General features: G+C 37.3%; 1 protein-coding gene across 1 annotated transcript; it reads right to left on the bottom strand.

Annotated features, from left to right (window-relative positions):
* Positions 1–3,665: 3,665 nt before the first annotated feature.
* Positions 3,666–5,667, bottom strand: LOC120068290 (protein PIN-LIKES 2). The gene is made up of 2 exons (XM_039020009.1): positions 5,507–5,667; positions 3,666–5,260 (listed from the first exon to the last, which is right to left on the bottom strand). The coding sequence occupies exon 2, from the start codon at positions 5,217–5,219 to the stop codon at positions 3,852–3,854; it is 1,368 nt and encodes a 455-aa protein (XP_038875937.1). The 5' UTR covers positions 5,220–5,260; positions 5,507–5,667; the 3' UTR covers positions 3,666–3,851.
* Between the last annotated feature and the right edge of the window lie 12,122 nt (positions 5,668–17,789).

Genomic DNA, 17,789 nt, shown 5'->3' with positions numbered 1-17,789 from the left:
ATCCAGGTATCACCAAATTCGAATGAAGGAAAGGGACGTAGAGAAGAATGTCTTCCGGACACATGAAGGGCACTATGAGTTTCTAGTAATGCTTTCCGGATTGACGAACGAACCGACAACTTTTCAATCACTAATGAACCAAATCTTCAGGCTATTTCTCAGAAGATTCATATTGGTTTTCTTCAAAGACATTCTAATCTATAGCCTCAATATTACCACCCATGAAACTCATTTAGCCGTGGTCTTCAATGTCTTGAGGGATTGTAAATTCTTTGCGAACAAAAAGAAGTGCACATTCTATCAGCCCAGAATTCAATATCTAGGCCATTGGGTCTCACAGGAGGGGGTGGAAGCTAACGGAGATAAGGTGAAGGCAATTATACAATGGCCCCGACCAACCAGTGTAATAAAACTATGAGGTTTTCTCGGCCTTACGGGATACTATCAGAGGTTTGTGCAGAAATATGGGCAGATTGCAGTGCCCCTGACCCAATTACTTCAGAAAAACGCCTTCCATTGGAATGATCAGACCAACCAAGCATTCAAGGAATTGAAACAAGCCATGTCAACCATACCGGTGTTAGCCTTACCAGATTTTTCACTCCCCTTCATAATAGAAACAGATGCGTCTGGGTTTAAGCTAGGGGCCATTCTTACTCAAAACTCAAGACCAATTGCATTCTTCAGCCAAAAACTATCTCTTCGAGCACAAGAGAAATTCATCTATGAACGTGAATTAATGGTGGTAGTTCTATGGAGACATTACCAATTGGTCAATAAGTTCATTGTGGTGTCAGATCAAAAGGTGTTGAAATTCCTAATTGAGCAAAGAGAGGTGCAACCTCAATTTCAGAAGTGGTTAACCAAGTTAATGGGATATGATTTTGAAATCTTGTATCAACCCGATCTTATGAACAAAGTTGTCGATGCATTATCTTGATTACCTCTTACGGAGGAATTGATGGTGTTAACTACTCCAACATTGTTGGACGTAGATCTAGTTCTAAAAGAGGTTCAGGAAGATGATGACCAGTAGGCTATTATAGCGAAACTACAGGAAGATCCTGAAGGAAAACCAAATTATCATTGGATTCACGGGAACTTGCTCTATAAAGGAAGGTTGGTGCTCTCGAAACAGTCCACCTTAATACCCTCACTTTTGCACACCTTTCATGATTTTATGTTGAGAGGACATTCAAGTTTTCTTTGAACCTATAATAGAATGTCCAAGGAATTAGTCTGGCAAGGAATGAAGGCCGATGTCAAAAGATATGTGGAGCATTGTGAAACTTGCCAACGAAACAAGACAGAAGCTAGGAAACCAGCTGGGTTGTTACAACCATTACTCATTCCAGAACAGATTTGGGATGACCTCATTATGGATTTTGTGGAAGGATTACCCAAGTTAGAAGGATTCAATTCAATCATGGTGGTAGTAGACAGACTTAGTATGTATGCTCACTTTGTGCATTTGAAACATCCTTTTTCGGCTAAGCAAGTGGCAGAGGTTTTCATCTAAGAGGTGGTGCAACATCACGAAGTTCCAAAATCAATAGTGACAGATCGAAATAAGATTTTTCTTATCCATTTCTGGAAGGAATTATTTTCCATGATGGGAATGGTATTGAGGAGGAGCACAACATTTCACCCTCAAATAGATGGCCAAACTGAAAGGGTAAACCGATGTTTAGAGACTTATTTGAGGTGTTTTTGTAATAAGCAACCATCAAAATGGCGTAAGTGGATTCCTTACTTAACCTTTATTCCACTTTCCATTCTTCAATCAAATCCACTCCATATCAGGCAGTGTTTGGAAGAAAACCCCCACCATTAGTATCATCCAAGGAGAAAAAGACGTCAAATGATTTAGTGGAGCAACAACTAATGGCAAGGGATACAACTTTGAATGCCTTGAAAGACCACCTAGTAGTGGCAAAGAACCAAATGAAGAAGCAAGCTGATTTGAATTGGAGAGAATTACAATTTGAAGTAGGAGATGAAGTGTTGTTGAAACTCTGGCCTTATTGACAATGCTCTTTAGCAAGGAAACGATGTGAGAAATTAGCCCCAAAATTCACTGGTCCTTATCGTGTGTTGGAGCAGATTGGAGAGGTGGCATACAAGCTAGAATACCACTTGAGGCAAAGATACACCACGTGTTTCATATATCCCAGTTAAAGAAGAAATTGGGTGAGCAGATCAAAGTGCAACAACATCCCAGCATTAACTGAAGAGTGGAAGCTGCAGGTGGTTCTTGAATTCATTCTGAGAATATGTTGGAACAGGGAATTGGTTGCGAATGAATGGCTAGTGAAATGGAAAGGATTGTCGGAGAGTGAAGTAACATGGGAGTTGGTGTATTTAATGAAGGAACAATTTCCTCAACCCCACCTTGAGGACAAGCTGTGTTTTGAGGAGGGTGGTATTGTTAAGCCTCCAATCATACACACCTATAAGAGGAATTACACCAAAGATTGTGGGAGGAAATAACTGTGAGGAAAGAGATGATACAAGGGGAGGACCATTAAGCTAGGCTATAAATAGAATGGAGGGAGGCTGAGGGAAAGCATGGAACATTTTGGGAAAAGCTACAACAACTTTTGAATGAGAGGTTTCTAGCCCTCTCGAATTGGCTAGTTCTTCTGCTCTCATTATTATCCTTCTTTCATTGTTATCCTTGTTTTATTCCATTGTTATACTTTTTGTTTTCAGTGTAAGCTTTTGATTATTCTCTGTTATTAATGGATCTTGTGATAGAGATTGTTGCTCTTAGGGGTGTTCATGGGTTGGGTTAGATTGGGTTGAAAGACTTTTTAGACCCAACCCAATTGTTCGAGTTGTAAATTTCTTCAATCCAAATAACTCTTATTAAAAAATGAACTCAACCCAACTCAACCATGAAATATTTGGGTTGGATTGATTCGGGTTAATCAGTCCATTTACTTAAAATTTTGTTATGAAAAGAAGCAAAACATAAATATGTAAAAATCCAATTTAATTATTTTCATATATTGAATGAAGATTAACAACTCAATTTCAATTTATATAATAAAAAAGTGTAAAAAACTACTTTTAAGAATTGTTGAAGAATAAATTATTAAAAAAATATTAGAATTAAATAAAACTAAAATCAATATATGTATAAATAATTGTGTTATAAGTAATAAAAAAATATATTTTAAAGTTAATAATAAATTCGGATTAGTTCGGATTAATTTGGGTTATATTAGGTGAACTCATAACCAACCCAACTCATAAAATTTTCATTTATTTGAACCCAACCCAACCCAAATAAGTTGATAACCCAACCCAAACTGCACGAGTTGGGTTAGGTTGATTGATTTTTTCGGGATATCGGATTTTTTGAACACCCCTAGTTGCTCTGTTTTGCTGGTTATTACCGTGGTGGTTATATTGTTGGATTGTACTGAGTATAGGGGTAGGAACCTAACATTCTCATCCTCACTGCTAAATTGAAAAGGGAAAAAGAATCGCATCATCTCCAATTTCAAATTCTTAATAGTGTGAATAGATTATGTCAAAGTGAAGATGTATTAATTAATCTGATAACTCAGTTCTAAACTCATACCACTAAAGAGAGATATTAAGAACCCAATTAGCTCACACAGGTCTAGAAATTTTAATATATAACCTACAAAGTGACGTATAAAAATTCAATTCATACTACATTTTGTAGCTTAGATTAAACAAATTCACATACCACAAGTTTGTAACCCAAGCTATACAAGCAACCAGTAATTGAGCATCATACAACAGAGAAGGAAGAGAATTATTTCCTTAGAATGAAACAGCCTTTGATATAACTCGTACAGTTCGTAGCAGAACTATCCTTATATCACAGCCTTAAAGTAAACAAAGATATAAAGAGAGAGGGAGAGGAGGGCAAAAACATGTTCCCAAAACAGTAGAGCTGAGGCCTCTCTAACTGCATATCCCCTCAAGCTGGCAAGTGCTCCTAACAAAATGGCAGTTGGTGTTGTGTACTGCAATAGAAGCACAAATTTGTACATTGGATCACCATGAACTAGAAAGTTCAGTTTATCGGCAGCTACGACAATCCCGATTCCTAATACAGGAAGGACCAAAAGTCTTGCAATGCATATGCCGATTGTAGTACGTAGGCCGAGTGTAGATGATTCATTAGGCCCTTCGGCAAGCATGCCACCCAAGATTAGCATTACGAAAGGCACCATTGCACCAGCAAAAATTTCTAAACTATTGGAGATGAATAATAGCGGAGCGTCAGCGCCAAAGAAGAATGCTTTGATTTGAGGTACTAACCCAACAATGATGGCTAACAAAGAAGCAATGGTTGGGGGCTGCAGAATATGCTGTATAGGAGTTTGTTCAGCTACAATTCTTATTTTCCTCACAACTCTTGGTTCAGCCAAACACCTAATGGATTCGGGGTATGTAGGAGTACTACTACTATCTCTAGAGTGATCAAGATCAGGAAATGAAGATTGAGAAACATTTGAAATGCTATTGAAGATCCTAGCAATGAAGGGTGCTTTACAATGCTCGGTTTCTTTTTCTTCAATCCCGGGCCATTCGGCTTCCATAAGAAGTGGCTTACTTACATCATTATCATTAGTTTCAACCAATTCTTCAATCTCAGTGCCTTCCTCAACAATCTCATAAAATTCCAATGGAGGCTCCATCATATGATACACAAGAGTATAAGCTAGAATAACAGAAACCCACTGGCAAAAGGAAACATAAGAAACCCCTCTTGAGTGACAATGTTTCCCAAAAGGGTTATCAGCAGTATGGCAGACAGAACTAACAATGGCAAGGGGAAGATTCCCGGTGTTACCAAACGCGGTCGAGATGATGGTGAATCGAACTAACGGAGGAGGAGGACGACATAGAATCACTACCAAGAACCCTAGAAGACATCCAATTCCAGTACTAATCAAAACATTTACAGGGATAAACCACCATTTAGCAATATTCTCAAGCGTAATGCTCTCACCCAGATAGGTGAAGATTAGACAGGGCAAGAACAGGGCAAAAACAAGTTTGCTTAGGAGCCTTAGGGTTTCTCTTGGGATCATTTGGATTTTTGGGTGGGAAAGTAATAAACCTATTGCTGTGAGGGAGAGAAGCTTCATTAATGGCATAATCGCGGTAAGCAGATCTTCACTACTCGACCTCACTCCATTTCGATCTACTAGGACACTAAAGTAATCAGCCATCTCGATTTTGGGTAATTATTAGAACCACCAGTTGTCTGTTTCTGCGATGAATCAAAGAGAAATTGGAAGATATATAATCAAAATCTGAAAGCTAAAACAACCAGAAGTCAAGAACAGGACATGGGAGTGGATTTTAGAGCTAATCAGCTAGAGAAAATTAGAAGTTTCGTTGAAAGATCAAATGTGGTTTCCTCAAATTATAAGCAAAATTGAAAGCAACTAAACTAATCAGAAACTGTTCGATGAAATAGAGAAGAAGGTAAATATAAGTCAGAGAGAATACTCACCGAAGAAGAAAATCCCGGAAGCTTCAATCGGGCTGAAGATGGAGATAGGGAAAAAACAAACCACGAAAAATTCAGACAAAAATAAGTGTTCAGGGAAGCTTACGAAGAGGAATATCACAATGATTGAGGATTCTTTTTCTTGTTTTAGATAACAATTATAGAGGATTCAAGAAAAGCAAATGTTGCTATAAATTGTAATTACTCATTTCCAAAAAAAAAATTAAATAGTAATAAAATTGTTGAAATAAAAATAAGAAAATAGTATAAGCTTGGAGAATAGTAATAAGCAACAAAAATAAGAAAAATAAGAAAATAGTAATAAAATGGCCTGCTGGGAGAATTTTACTTTTGAACATGAAGATAACTCGACAAGAATTGAGACGTATAAGTTTCAATTTTCTACTATCTACCTTTGTTTTACTAAATTTAAAAAATATATATTTTCTAAAAAGATTTAACTAAATTCCAACTTTTTTCGGATCATAGAGATGAAATTTACAATTTAGTCTGATTCAATCGATGATATTTCTTTTTAAAAACAAAATAGTTAATTGATTAATTTGAAAATATTAAAAAAAATATATTTATTTTTTGATATTTGGTCCATATGGCTTGAGGAGATAATTTTCTATATTTAGGTGAGGTTGTCATGCACTTTTAGTAAAGATGTGGAAAATTATAATTCTTTCTTCTCATTTTGTAGAACTTGAACAAAAAAATGTTGGTTGGAGTTTATAAGAGAAAAAAATAAATGGTTGATTAATTAATAATATTAAATAGATGGATTTAATAATTTAAGGATTAAATTACAAAATTTGATCCCTATAATTGGAAGAAAGTTTTAAAAGTCTTTATGGTTCCTTAATAATAAGGACTAAATTTTAACTTTCTTTTTTAATCATTTAAATTTTAGTTTGTTAATTAATTCACTTAAATATCAAAGAGATCAAGGAAAAAAAAAACCACTCATTTTTATTATGTGAAGGAGTGAATTGTAAATTTGAAGTGAATCTTCAAATTTGAATAAGATTTTAGTGGGCCAGGCCTGGATCAGAAGACCGGACATGTTGTAAAAGATGGGCAGAAGCCCAAAACACCGGTATCATCAGGCCCAGTCTCACAACTTCTGCTCACTGTATGTCCATCCCATCTTAAATAACCTCCTTCAAATTCTATATAAATAACCAAAAGGGGGCATTTCTTTTGTTTTGTTTTATTTTATGTTTTGCTTTTACTGAAATCTAAATGGTATTTACATGTTTAAAGCGTCAGTGTTAATATTTATAGCCAATGTGAGCATAGCTCGATTTGTAATTTTGACCTTACAAGTTCCATTTTTATGGACCAAACATTATTAAAAAATGGTAAATATCTATAAATTATATTGCTCATTTATTCTTTTTATTAGTTAAAAAAAGAAAAGAGTAAAAGGACAAAATACATCCTTTTTAATCAAAAGAGATAATGTGTGATTTTAGGTATTGAAGGAGAGGGATAAACAAAAAGATTTGAAAATTAATTCAAAACTTTTGGAAAAAAAAATGAAATAAAGGTTGTTATCTAACACATCTCAAAGTTTGTTCAATACATGATGTTATAGTAATTTTAAAAACATCAAAGATAAATCTAGAAAACTAAAGCTAGAACAAAACACAAAGTTCGATAATCCAGTTCGGTGCAATACTACCTACGTCTGGGAGGTAGAATAATGTACTTATTTAAAAATAAACGATAATTACAGTGACACTCGAATAGCCTAACTTAGAGAATGAACAATAAGGCTTCCCCTAAGTGCGAGACTCACTCTTAATGAAACTTGGGTTCCCCCTAAGTGTGATATCTTCTCACCTTCTATGTACTTAGGCACCCTCTAAGTGTGAGATTTTCTCTCATCTCGAACTTCTATCTTCCCCACTTCAAAATGAAAGACTACTTCATTTAGAATACTTAAGCATCACCTAAGTATATGAACCCTTCTCAAAATAAAGTAGTACGATTCAATATGACATTGAGAATCTCTCTAGATCGACAAAAGAACAAATTTCATAATCATAAGATTGACATACAAAGAAGATGTCTCTTTAAACAACTTGTCATGACGGCACCCAACAACATCACACAACGGTACAAATTCTTCAAAAGTGTAAACCCTAAAAAGAGAACTGTATATATTCTCTTAAATATGCACGACAGAAAAGGAGAAAATAAACCAAAACAGCAAACAACACTCAAAAAAGGAAAAAAGTTTGTAATAATAATCAATAGGAATTTTTCAGATAAGAAAAAAAATATATTATGTAGCATTAGCAGACAATCCAAATGACATCTTTAAAAAATATTGCCAACACCAAATCTCTAAAAAAAAAAAAAAAAAGAAAGAAAGAAAAATCATACATCATGTTATTTCTAAAAAAAATAGAGGTATGCATTCTAGTGATTGAGAGAGGGAAATTTAATAACATTCCTTGCTTCATAAGATGATTTCTCACCTATGAAGCGGAGAAATCAAATAAAACATACAACTGAACAAAAAACATGATGTGAACTAAATATCATATATTATACAACACAAGCATTCGTACAAATAATTTACAAACTATAGCACACGAGACTTTAGGGCATCAACCCCAAAGATCCATACACGAGCATGTAGTCCCTCGTTCTCCAAAGATACTTGAGGATGTTCTTCACTGCGGTTCAGTGACCCTAGCCTGGGTTAGACTGATACCTACTGACTATGCCAACAACGTAGCAGATGTCTGGACTAGTACAGAGCATCACGTATATCAAACTGCCAACGGCAGACGCATATGGGGCCCGTCTCATCTCCTCAACCTCTTGAGGCATCTGAGAACACATGGACAAAGTGACTCCATGTCTGAACAGCAATAGGCCCCTCTTGGAGTCCTGCATCGAGTACTTGAGCAACATCTTGTCAATGTACGATGTCTGAGACAGTGCTAGCACTTTGTTCTTACGATCCCAAAAGATATGTATACCTAAAACAAACTGAGCCTCTCCCAAATATTTCATTTGGAATTGGGTCACTAGCCAGTTCTTAACTGCAGTCAGTAGACCTACATCATTCCCAATGAGTAGTATATCGTCTACGTACAACACGAAGAAGACTACTGAAGCGTTGATGATCTTCTTGTATACACAAGGTTCATCAACGTTTTGGTCAAAGCCATATGAATTGATCACAGTATCAAACCATATGTTCCAAGATCTAGATGCCTGTTTCAGCCAGTAAATGTACCAATTCAGCTTGCAAACTTTTTGCTCTTGACCTTGGGCCCCTCGGGTTGCACCATGTAAATGGTCTCCTCAAGATTGCCATTCAGAAAAGTCGTCTTGACGTCCATTTGCCAGTTCTCATAATTATAATAAGCTGCAATGGACAGAAGGATGTGGATCGACTTTAACATGGCAATAGGCAAGAAAGTCTCCTCATAGTCGACTTCATCTACCTGGGTATAACCCTTTGCCACAAGTCGAGCCTTGAAGGTTTGTACCTTCCCATCAGAACCCCTTTTGCCCTTGTAGATCTATTTAGAACTAATAGGTCTTACCCCATCAAACTGATCTACAAGACCCCATACTGAGTTGAAGTACATCGACTCCATCTTGTGATCCATGGCCTTGACCCATTCATCCCGGTCAACATTCTCCATTTCCTTCTGATAAGACAACGGATCCTCAATGTCGCCATCTGCTACCATAGTAAGGATTTTCGTGAAAGCTAGATAGCAAACCGGCGGGTTCGTAACCCTCCCACTATGTCGGGGTCTTTCAATTCTTGAGGTGGAACTGACCTACTAGATGAACTCCCATCAAGATGTAGCAGGCCCTTCAACAACTCTTGTTGAAGTTTCAGTAGTTTCATTGGAAAGCTCATACAACACGACTTTACTTCGTGGACTGTGCTCCTTATATGATCCTTCTCTAGGAAAGTAGCGTTCGTTGAAACAAACACCTTATTTTCCATTTGATCATAAAAATAACCCCCTCGTGTACCTTTGGGTTAGCCGACAAAGAGGCATATCCTCGACCGTGGTTCCAACTTCTTGGGATTGGCCTTAAGCACATGTACAAGGCAACCCCAAATGCGCAAGTGACGTAAACTAGCTTTACGCCCGTTCCAATACTCTAGAGGTGTTCTCACAACACTCTTAGATGGAACAGGGTTGAGTATGTATACCACAGTCTCTACTGCAAAAACCCAAAACAAGTTCGGTAAGGAAGCTTAACTTATCATCAAACGAACCATGTCCAACAAGGTTCTATTTTTCCTCTCTGCTACACCATTATGTTGAGGTGTACCCGACGCTAATAGTTGGAAAACGATTCGATATCTATCAAATATTCCTGGAATCCCGAGTCCAAAAACTCTCCACCTCGATCCGATCGAAGTGTTATAATTCGTCTATCCAATGCGTTTTCAACTTCAACTTTGAACTCTTTATACTTTTCAAAGGATTCAGACTTCCGTTGCATAAGATAAACATACCCATACCTGGAGTAATCATCAATAAAATTGATAAAATACTCATAGCTATCTCGGGCTCGCATATTCATAGAACCACAAAGGTCAGAATGTACTAACTCAAGAGGCTCCTTGGCTCTATAATCTTTTCCAATAAAAGTTCGTTTAGTCATCTTACCCTCAAGGAAAGACTTGCACATTGGTAAAGAATTTTCTTCTAACTCACTTAGAAGTCCATTCTTTACTAATCTCACAATTCTATTAAAATTGATGTGCCCTAAACAAAGATTCCAAAGATGGGCATTTTCTTTTGGAGAAATACGTCGATGTTTTGTTTGAGTTACGATAGTTTTAAACAATTCTGTGTTATGGAGGGAATTAATTGTTAATGGCCTTAGCACATATAAATATGATTCCAGATTTGCTGTACAAATAATAATACCAATAAACACTTTATCCACATTGAAAGAAATAGTGTATTTACACTGCAATAAATATTTTACATAAATGAGGTTCCTCTTATGTTTGGGAATAATATATACATCATTTTAAATTAGAAAGCTATTCTGTAAATCTGACTGGAGCACTCCCACTACCATAGCTGAGACGACGTGCCCGATGCCTACTCGCATCGTCAACTCACCAGCCTCCAGCTGTCGCCAGNCTACCATAGCTGAGACGACGTGCCCGATGCCTACTCGCATCGTCAACTCACCAGCCTCCAGCTGTCGCCAGGATCTATTCCCCTGAAAAGAAGAACAAACGTGGTTAGTGGCGCCCGAATCTATTATCTAGACAGAATCATCATTCTCCGCTAAACAAGTTTCAAGTACAAGTAAATCATATTTACCTTTATCTGCATTGCCCTTAACCTTGGCGGCCTTCCTCTCTTTCAGATAGCAAGGATAGTTCCTCTTCTAGTGTCCATCCTGATTGTAATGGAAACACTTTCCCTTTTCAACCGATGAACGCCTTCTTGGGGCGACAGGCGGCGGGTTAGCAGGTGCCTTCCCTTTTCCCTTACCACCTTTCTTCTTCTTCCCCTATGCAGAGTTAGAAGTATAAGGTGCAGACTTCGTCCCTCAGGTCGAACCTCTATGGAACGTCCTAGAGGATGAAGCAATATATGCCTCACCCTTCTTCCTCTCCTTACATTTCAGTAAAGATTGATAGGTTTGCAACTCGTTGAGGAGAGTTGTAAGGTTATATTTCACTTTGTTAAGAATCACATTACTAACAAAGTGTAGGAAGCTTTACGGTAAAAAATGCAAGATTATGCTAACCTGGCTGTCCTCATTGATGGTAGACCTATTCAATTCTGCCATATTGAAGTGGACCATCATGAAGCACATGTTCACGAACAGAGGTGCCTTCTTCGATTTTGGAGTTGAATATATATTTAAGAGCCTCATATATAAGTTGTTCAGACGGTTGTCCAAAAATCCCCCGCAAGGACTCCATGATCTCATGCGCTGAGACCATAGGCTCATGTTTCTTGGCCAAGACTTCAGAAAGACTTGCCAAGATGTAGGCTCGAACCTTCTAATTCACCCGTGTCCATCACTCGTATGCCACCCAAACATTTCTAGCAGCATTTGGAGCTAGAATAAGAGGACAAACCTTCATAAGAGCAAACATGAGATCCTCAATGATTAGGATCGTCGTGATCATGTGTTTTCATGTCGAAAAATTGTCACCAATTAATTTTTCGGTGCTTAGCAAAGCTAATGTGGCTGTTGCCATTTTGAAAAATGGTGTTGCTGAAAATACAAACAAAACTTTATTAGATTTTGCTAAACCACTTTTAACCAATTAGTTTTGCAAACCAGTTTCAAGTACCCTAAGTGAAAGACTTCTATTTTACAATGATGCCCTAGTGAGGCAGGACAAACATCACCGATGGGGTGATCAGATGCCCTTCGCTAGTATGAGACATTCTCAACCATTAGGCAGAACCAACTCTTGGAACTGAAACTAACAACCACCATTTTTCGGTCTAGAACTGTTAACCTTTAACAAGTCCATGTAAGTGTGACCCCTCACTTTTGGTGCCAGAGTCCCGCCCTAATGAACCCACCGTAGGGAAAAAGTATATTAGAACAAGAGACTAAGTTACCTTATCCTCTTACAGGAGATTAAATAAAGAAACGCGCAAAACTGCCATCCTTTAGGGGGACACTCCCATTGTACCTCGAGGTGATGTGCAGTAACTTTATTCAACCTAATGAGAGAGACCGAGGGATATGCTGTCACAATTCCCGCTCCCACTTACTATAAACACTATCTCCATTCACTTTGATATTGACCTACGCAAACACTATCCATTAGGAGGACACGCCAAAGGTGCCTCGAGGCTGAGGGTAGATCTCATGGTGTGGGCTATTTAGGAGAAACGTGAAAAGTTTAAGTGAAGCATCTTATGTCCCAAGTACCTCCCACTGAATGTTCTACCTAGGGGTTCATTAACCTAGACAATCCAGCTATTGATTTTAGTCTAAGTCGTCTTTTTAAATCCCGCTAAAAAACAACATTTGTCTATGAAATATGAACAAGTTCAAGTAGTCACATTTAAACACTTTAATGGACTGTCCTTAACTTGCATGCATGCATCAAATCTAACTAATTCACCTATCTAGGTAAGTTCCTAGGTAGGGGTGTTATGTTTCTGTCAACTTAAATATCCCAGCCTAGACAGAACCCGCCTTAGACAAAAGGTTCCTTATAGATAGATTTGTTACACTTTAACCTTTTATTAGCCAATTTAATCCTATTAAACTGATTAAAAGATTAAAGCCTTATGGCTCCTAATCATATTAGAACCGTGATCTTAGGTCTATGTGATCCAAGTTTTAAACATTTAAAACCATGAATTAAACCTAAGTGAGCATGCATGTCTTTCTTATTTCTATTAGTTCTAATTTCTCTTTAACTTTTAAAAAGAAACAACTAAAAATCCATTGCACACAATAAGGTGTTTATAACATTTATAAAGTAACCTATGTGTCATGCTTCATGCAATGTCTGGTCATTACTATACATAACTTTTATATAACGCGTAATAACCAAAGCAAACATGATATCATTCACCCTTATACTATAACAATTATAATATAAAGATGATGCATGTCAATGCTTTTTATGCATGCATAAATATAACTCTTATATTATATGATGCATGAGCATGCTCTTACATAATTAAATCATACTTCTCTAAATTATAATATTTACAATAAAAAGATGATGCATGACCAATGCATAACCTAAGGTGGGATTTACTGTATGTGCATACCATATGACATATAAAAAACCATACATCGCATGTAATAAATTAAGGATTAATAGACCGGGATGAGCCTTTACAAAAAAAAAGGGAATGAAATAACCCTATCTATTACATTTTTCACTGAGCGAACCGGGTCTTGAACCGCCAAGAGGACTCCATTATGTAGTAAACACCAAAGGTAAACGATCCCCCAGTGTGAACTAGACGATAAGCACAAAAAACTAAACGATCGCTTATACGACAACGAGGCTGTGAAGCCTGATCGTCTAGGCGATCGCTTAACGCGACAAAAGGTAAACGATTTACCGTGTGTTGCTAAGTGATCGTTTAGTCAGTTACTAAGCAATGAAGCTTGCTGAGTTAAACGATCGTCTAGTGCGCGTGCGCATTAAATGATACGTGAGCATCCCATCATTTACACGACCTGATAACTCAGCGATTGCTTATCCTATCGTCTATACGACCCGATCAACCCTTGATCGTCTCCTTCCTCGAAGAATTGCAACCCTTTCTTCGATCTTCGTCACAAACGACTCAAGACTCAAACTGACCTCGAATTAAAACTTGATAACGATTAATAATGCCCAAAAACGCAGGGGCCTTTACAATCAACCGAAAATGTAAAAGAATTAAATCAAACCGAGGCTAACAGCCACGAAAACATCCATTAATCCACACATCCACAACAATTTAACGATTAAACAGAGCAGACATACACCCACTAAGAACATATATGTAATTTGTTGCAACTATGAAATTGGAATATCAGAACCTGGCTCTGATACCAATTGAAGGAACTTTTAACGAAGAGCATCCATGAGCGCGTTCAGATCTTTCCGATTTCAGCGTGACCGAAATATAACACATACATTCCAACAGACAGTTATGCAAATTAACATTAATTAACGACATGCTTCGAACACTAAAATACAAGGGGAAAAAGTTCTCATACCAATTGAATACTCTCTTCAAACGTCAAACTCAGAAGCAGTGAAAGAACCTCTACTCGAACTCTATCGCCTAGCAAAACAGTCGGCTGCGGCAACACAATCGTCTATACGAACGACAAAAACACAAATAGTCACGAACAAGTGAACAATGGGGACGACACCACCAATTGGAGCCCTTGGTATTCTCGGAGTGAGAATCCAAAGTGTGGTCTTTGGTGAATTTGGTAGAGGTAGAAGAAAAGACAGATCATGTAGACGATAAGTAAGTGGGAGAGAAAGAGCTATCATATAGCAAGGGTGCTTATCGTTTAGAAGAAGTTACATGATCGTGTAGGTTTTACTAAGTGATCGTTTAATAAAAGGTAATGATCTTTTAGAAAATGCAGCACACTATGAGATCGTTTAGGAAAGCTAAGCGTTTGTTTAGGGATAGGCATGCGATCGTTTAGGTGCTAGTGTGCGATCGTTTAGACAATGAGCTACTATCGTATAGGCTCTCAAGCTAAGCGATCATTATGTTTTCACACCAATTGCAAAATTTCAAACTTTTTGCAAAATGAAACAACTTTTCATTTTATTCTTTGTCTACAATAACCGACTTCGGATTCTCCCACTAACGCACGACCAAGGAGAGGTTTTTGGCCAATTATCATATAATTAATCAATTTAATAATTAATGAATATAACCATATTATATTCTTACCCTATAGTTTGATATCACATATCTACTATAGTAATGTCGCCTCCACTTGATATAAATCATATTTATATATAATTCCCTCCACAATAATGTATTTTATACATTTAGTCAATTATATCATATATAATTAACCAGTCCAATTATATCATATATAATCGAACTCCCTATTGTCAATTTGAACATTTCAAACTGGTCCAAACATTGATTCTCGACTTTATCCAAGCTACCTAAGAGACCTAATGGACTTGTGGTTCAAAGTTCTAACGGTACGTGAATAGCTGACTAAACTCTTTAGCCATGAGATCTACCATCCGTTAACTGCCAGGGATACCACTAAAGACCAACAACTGAACTCTTCTCACCATAAATATATTTTTGTGTCCATCGGATATAACAATCATGAGTATGATGACTCTTCACAGATGCTCGTAAGTACAGTTGGGCTAATTTACCGTTTTGCCCCTGTAGTTACATCTCACTCCTTAAGTACCACTGATTCCTCTAATGAACAATACAACATAGTCCAACTATGTGTGAACACCTCTTGAGCCAAGAAAAGGTGTGTAGCACCACATCATTCAAGCCTTAAAATAAGCCCTTAAGGGAGCTATCTATCAACTAGCCCTTGCCTCGAAGAAGAAGTGAATTTCATCTTGTATAGCTGAGTTCCCAACTCCCAAATCAGACGAATTCTCAAAATGGTAGGTTTGAGTCGACAACCTGGCCATTCGCACCCATACAAATCAAATGACCGCTCTCAATGGCAAGAGTTTCCAACTCACTTAGGATTGAGGTCATATTACCTATGGTCATTCTAGTAAAGTGAAATATCTATCATGAATCGTGTTATATAACGAGATGTAAACACTTTGTGGTCAGGTCTTATACAAGCTCTTGTATAGGACGCCCCAACTCGTATGTCCCTTACACGAATGATCAGGATCAGACCATCTGTGACAAGTCACAACACTTATGACCATTCCACAAAACGGGTCGCATCCGTAGCGTTACCAGGATAAGGTTTCCCTCTTATATCCATATACTACATACCATTTGGGCTATCAATCAAGACATGATCCACTTGTATGTCATCACATACAGGTTTAAGTTACATACATATAACTAGGGATTTTATGTTTATTGGTTTGTGGTAAAGTAAATAAGACATACAACTGAGCAAAAAACAAGATGTGAAGTAAATATCATATATTATACATCACAAGTGTTCATACAAACAGTTTACAAACTACAGGACACGTGACTTTAAGGTATCAACCCCAACAATTAGTACACAACAAGCATCCTAAAGCTGTCAATTCTCTTGGTGTATGACTTGCAATACATAAAAAAGGTATGAGATGGGCCTCTATACCGAGCTCTTATGGAGGTCATGATCATATCTTGCAGTTGTTAGACTGAAGTTGATTGCTGCGGTTGGCTGTCCTGCAACATGATCTTCCATTTGTCATGTGCCTTGACAATAAGAGTTTGACTTGATTCAGTAGTCTCACGAGTCTGCATCTACTCTCTTAAGGCAACGATCTCATGATCTCACTCCTCTTCAACTTCCCTCAGAAAATTTATTTTTCTTTTCCATCTGCCATCATGATAGACATCACATCCATGTATGATTCCCTCTTTGACTTGCTGGAGGTAGAAGTAGAGTTGTGAAACAAGGAATTTTACTTGATGATAATCTCGCCTTTAGGAGACTCTGTCATTTGTTTCAAGATGTTATGCATGATGATGGAACCTTGCTCTTACTCTTGCGTAACCTTCTTTGAGCGACTGCGGGTAACAGGTCCCATGACAGCAGTTACTTTGAATGTAGCTTTCTTTGGTGCCATTGATTTTTTTGAATGTTGGGAGAGAGATGAGAGGTAGAAAGGTCTCACTGGGCGTGCCAATTTGTTCGTACGAGGTTTTTGAAGAAACTTGCTTTGTGGAATTTGAACTTGTGCTGATGTTGATGTTGATGTTGATTTTATGCGATGTGGTTCGATCTCTAGTACTTGATCCTCTGATTCTCTCTCCGTTGAAAGCACACACTTGACTTAAAGAAGCGAAACGCGTGATGTTCTTGAAGTTGAAGTCTTGGAAGAGTTTTTGTATCTTTAGGAGACTTGTGTCTTCAGGGAGTGTGCAACTTCAGGAGTCCAGGAGTCTTTTGATTGTTAGGAAAATTCTCTCTAAACTCTCTGGAGTTGAAAATTTCTGACCTCTCAAATGAAGAGAACTCTTTTATTTATAGAGTTCTCAGGTGAGCTTGGTTAGTCCATGGATTTGGTCTTGGGCTCATTTAATTGGATTTGGGCCTAATCTGGCATTTGGGCCAAATTAAGCCTATTTTTAGGCTCAATGGATACTAGCCCAAATCATAATATCAAATTGAACCAATCATCCAATCCAATGGTCATGATGAAAACAAATGGCGTCATCGGAATCTACCAATTTGTATCTTCAATTTCAACATGGGACACATGTCAGCTTTTAATTGGTCCTACATTAGATGATTTGTAAATTTGTCATTAATTTGGTAAACAACGTGGCAATTTGTAGGGATGGAAATGGGGCTAGGACGGGGTGAGGATGCACTCCCCATCCCCATCCTCATGGAGATTTTTTAAACCCCGTTTCTACCTCATTCCTAGTTTTGGGGGGTCGGAGAATCCCCATTCAGGGATTCGGGTCCCTGCAAAAAAAAACTCCCCGCTTTTTATTTTTTATTTTATTATTTTTATTATTTAAAATTAACTAAATTTAGTATTTACATTGAAATTGTAAATTTTATGTAAGAAATTAGTATTATTGTTAAATATATTTGTTTAAATTAACAATTAAAAAATATTTAATTTTTTAATTAT

The sequence above is a fragment of the Benincasa hispida genome, chromosome 12 (genome assembly GCF_009727055.1).
Source record: "Benincasa hispida cultivar B227 chromosome 12, ASM972705v1, whole genome shotgun sequence".
NCBI lineage: Eukaryota > Viridiplantae > Streptophyta > Magnoliopsida > Cucurbitales > Cucurbitaceae > Benincasa > Benincasa hispida.
Note: the sequence above shows the minus strand (reverse complement) of the source record. Positions and strands in the feature narration are given on the sequence as shown.

Coding starts and splice junctions, on each gene's coding strand:
- LOC120068290 (XM_039020009.1), bottom strand. CDS start 5,219: ATGGCTGATTACTTTAGTGTCCTAGTAGATCGAAATGGAGTGAGGTCG.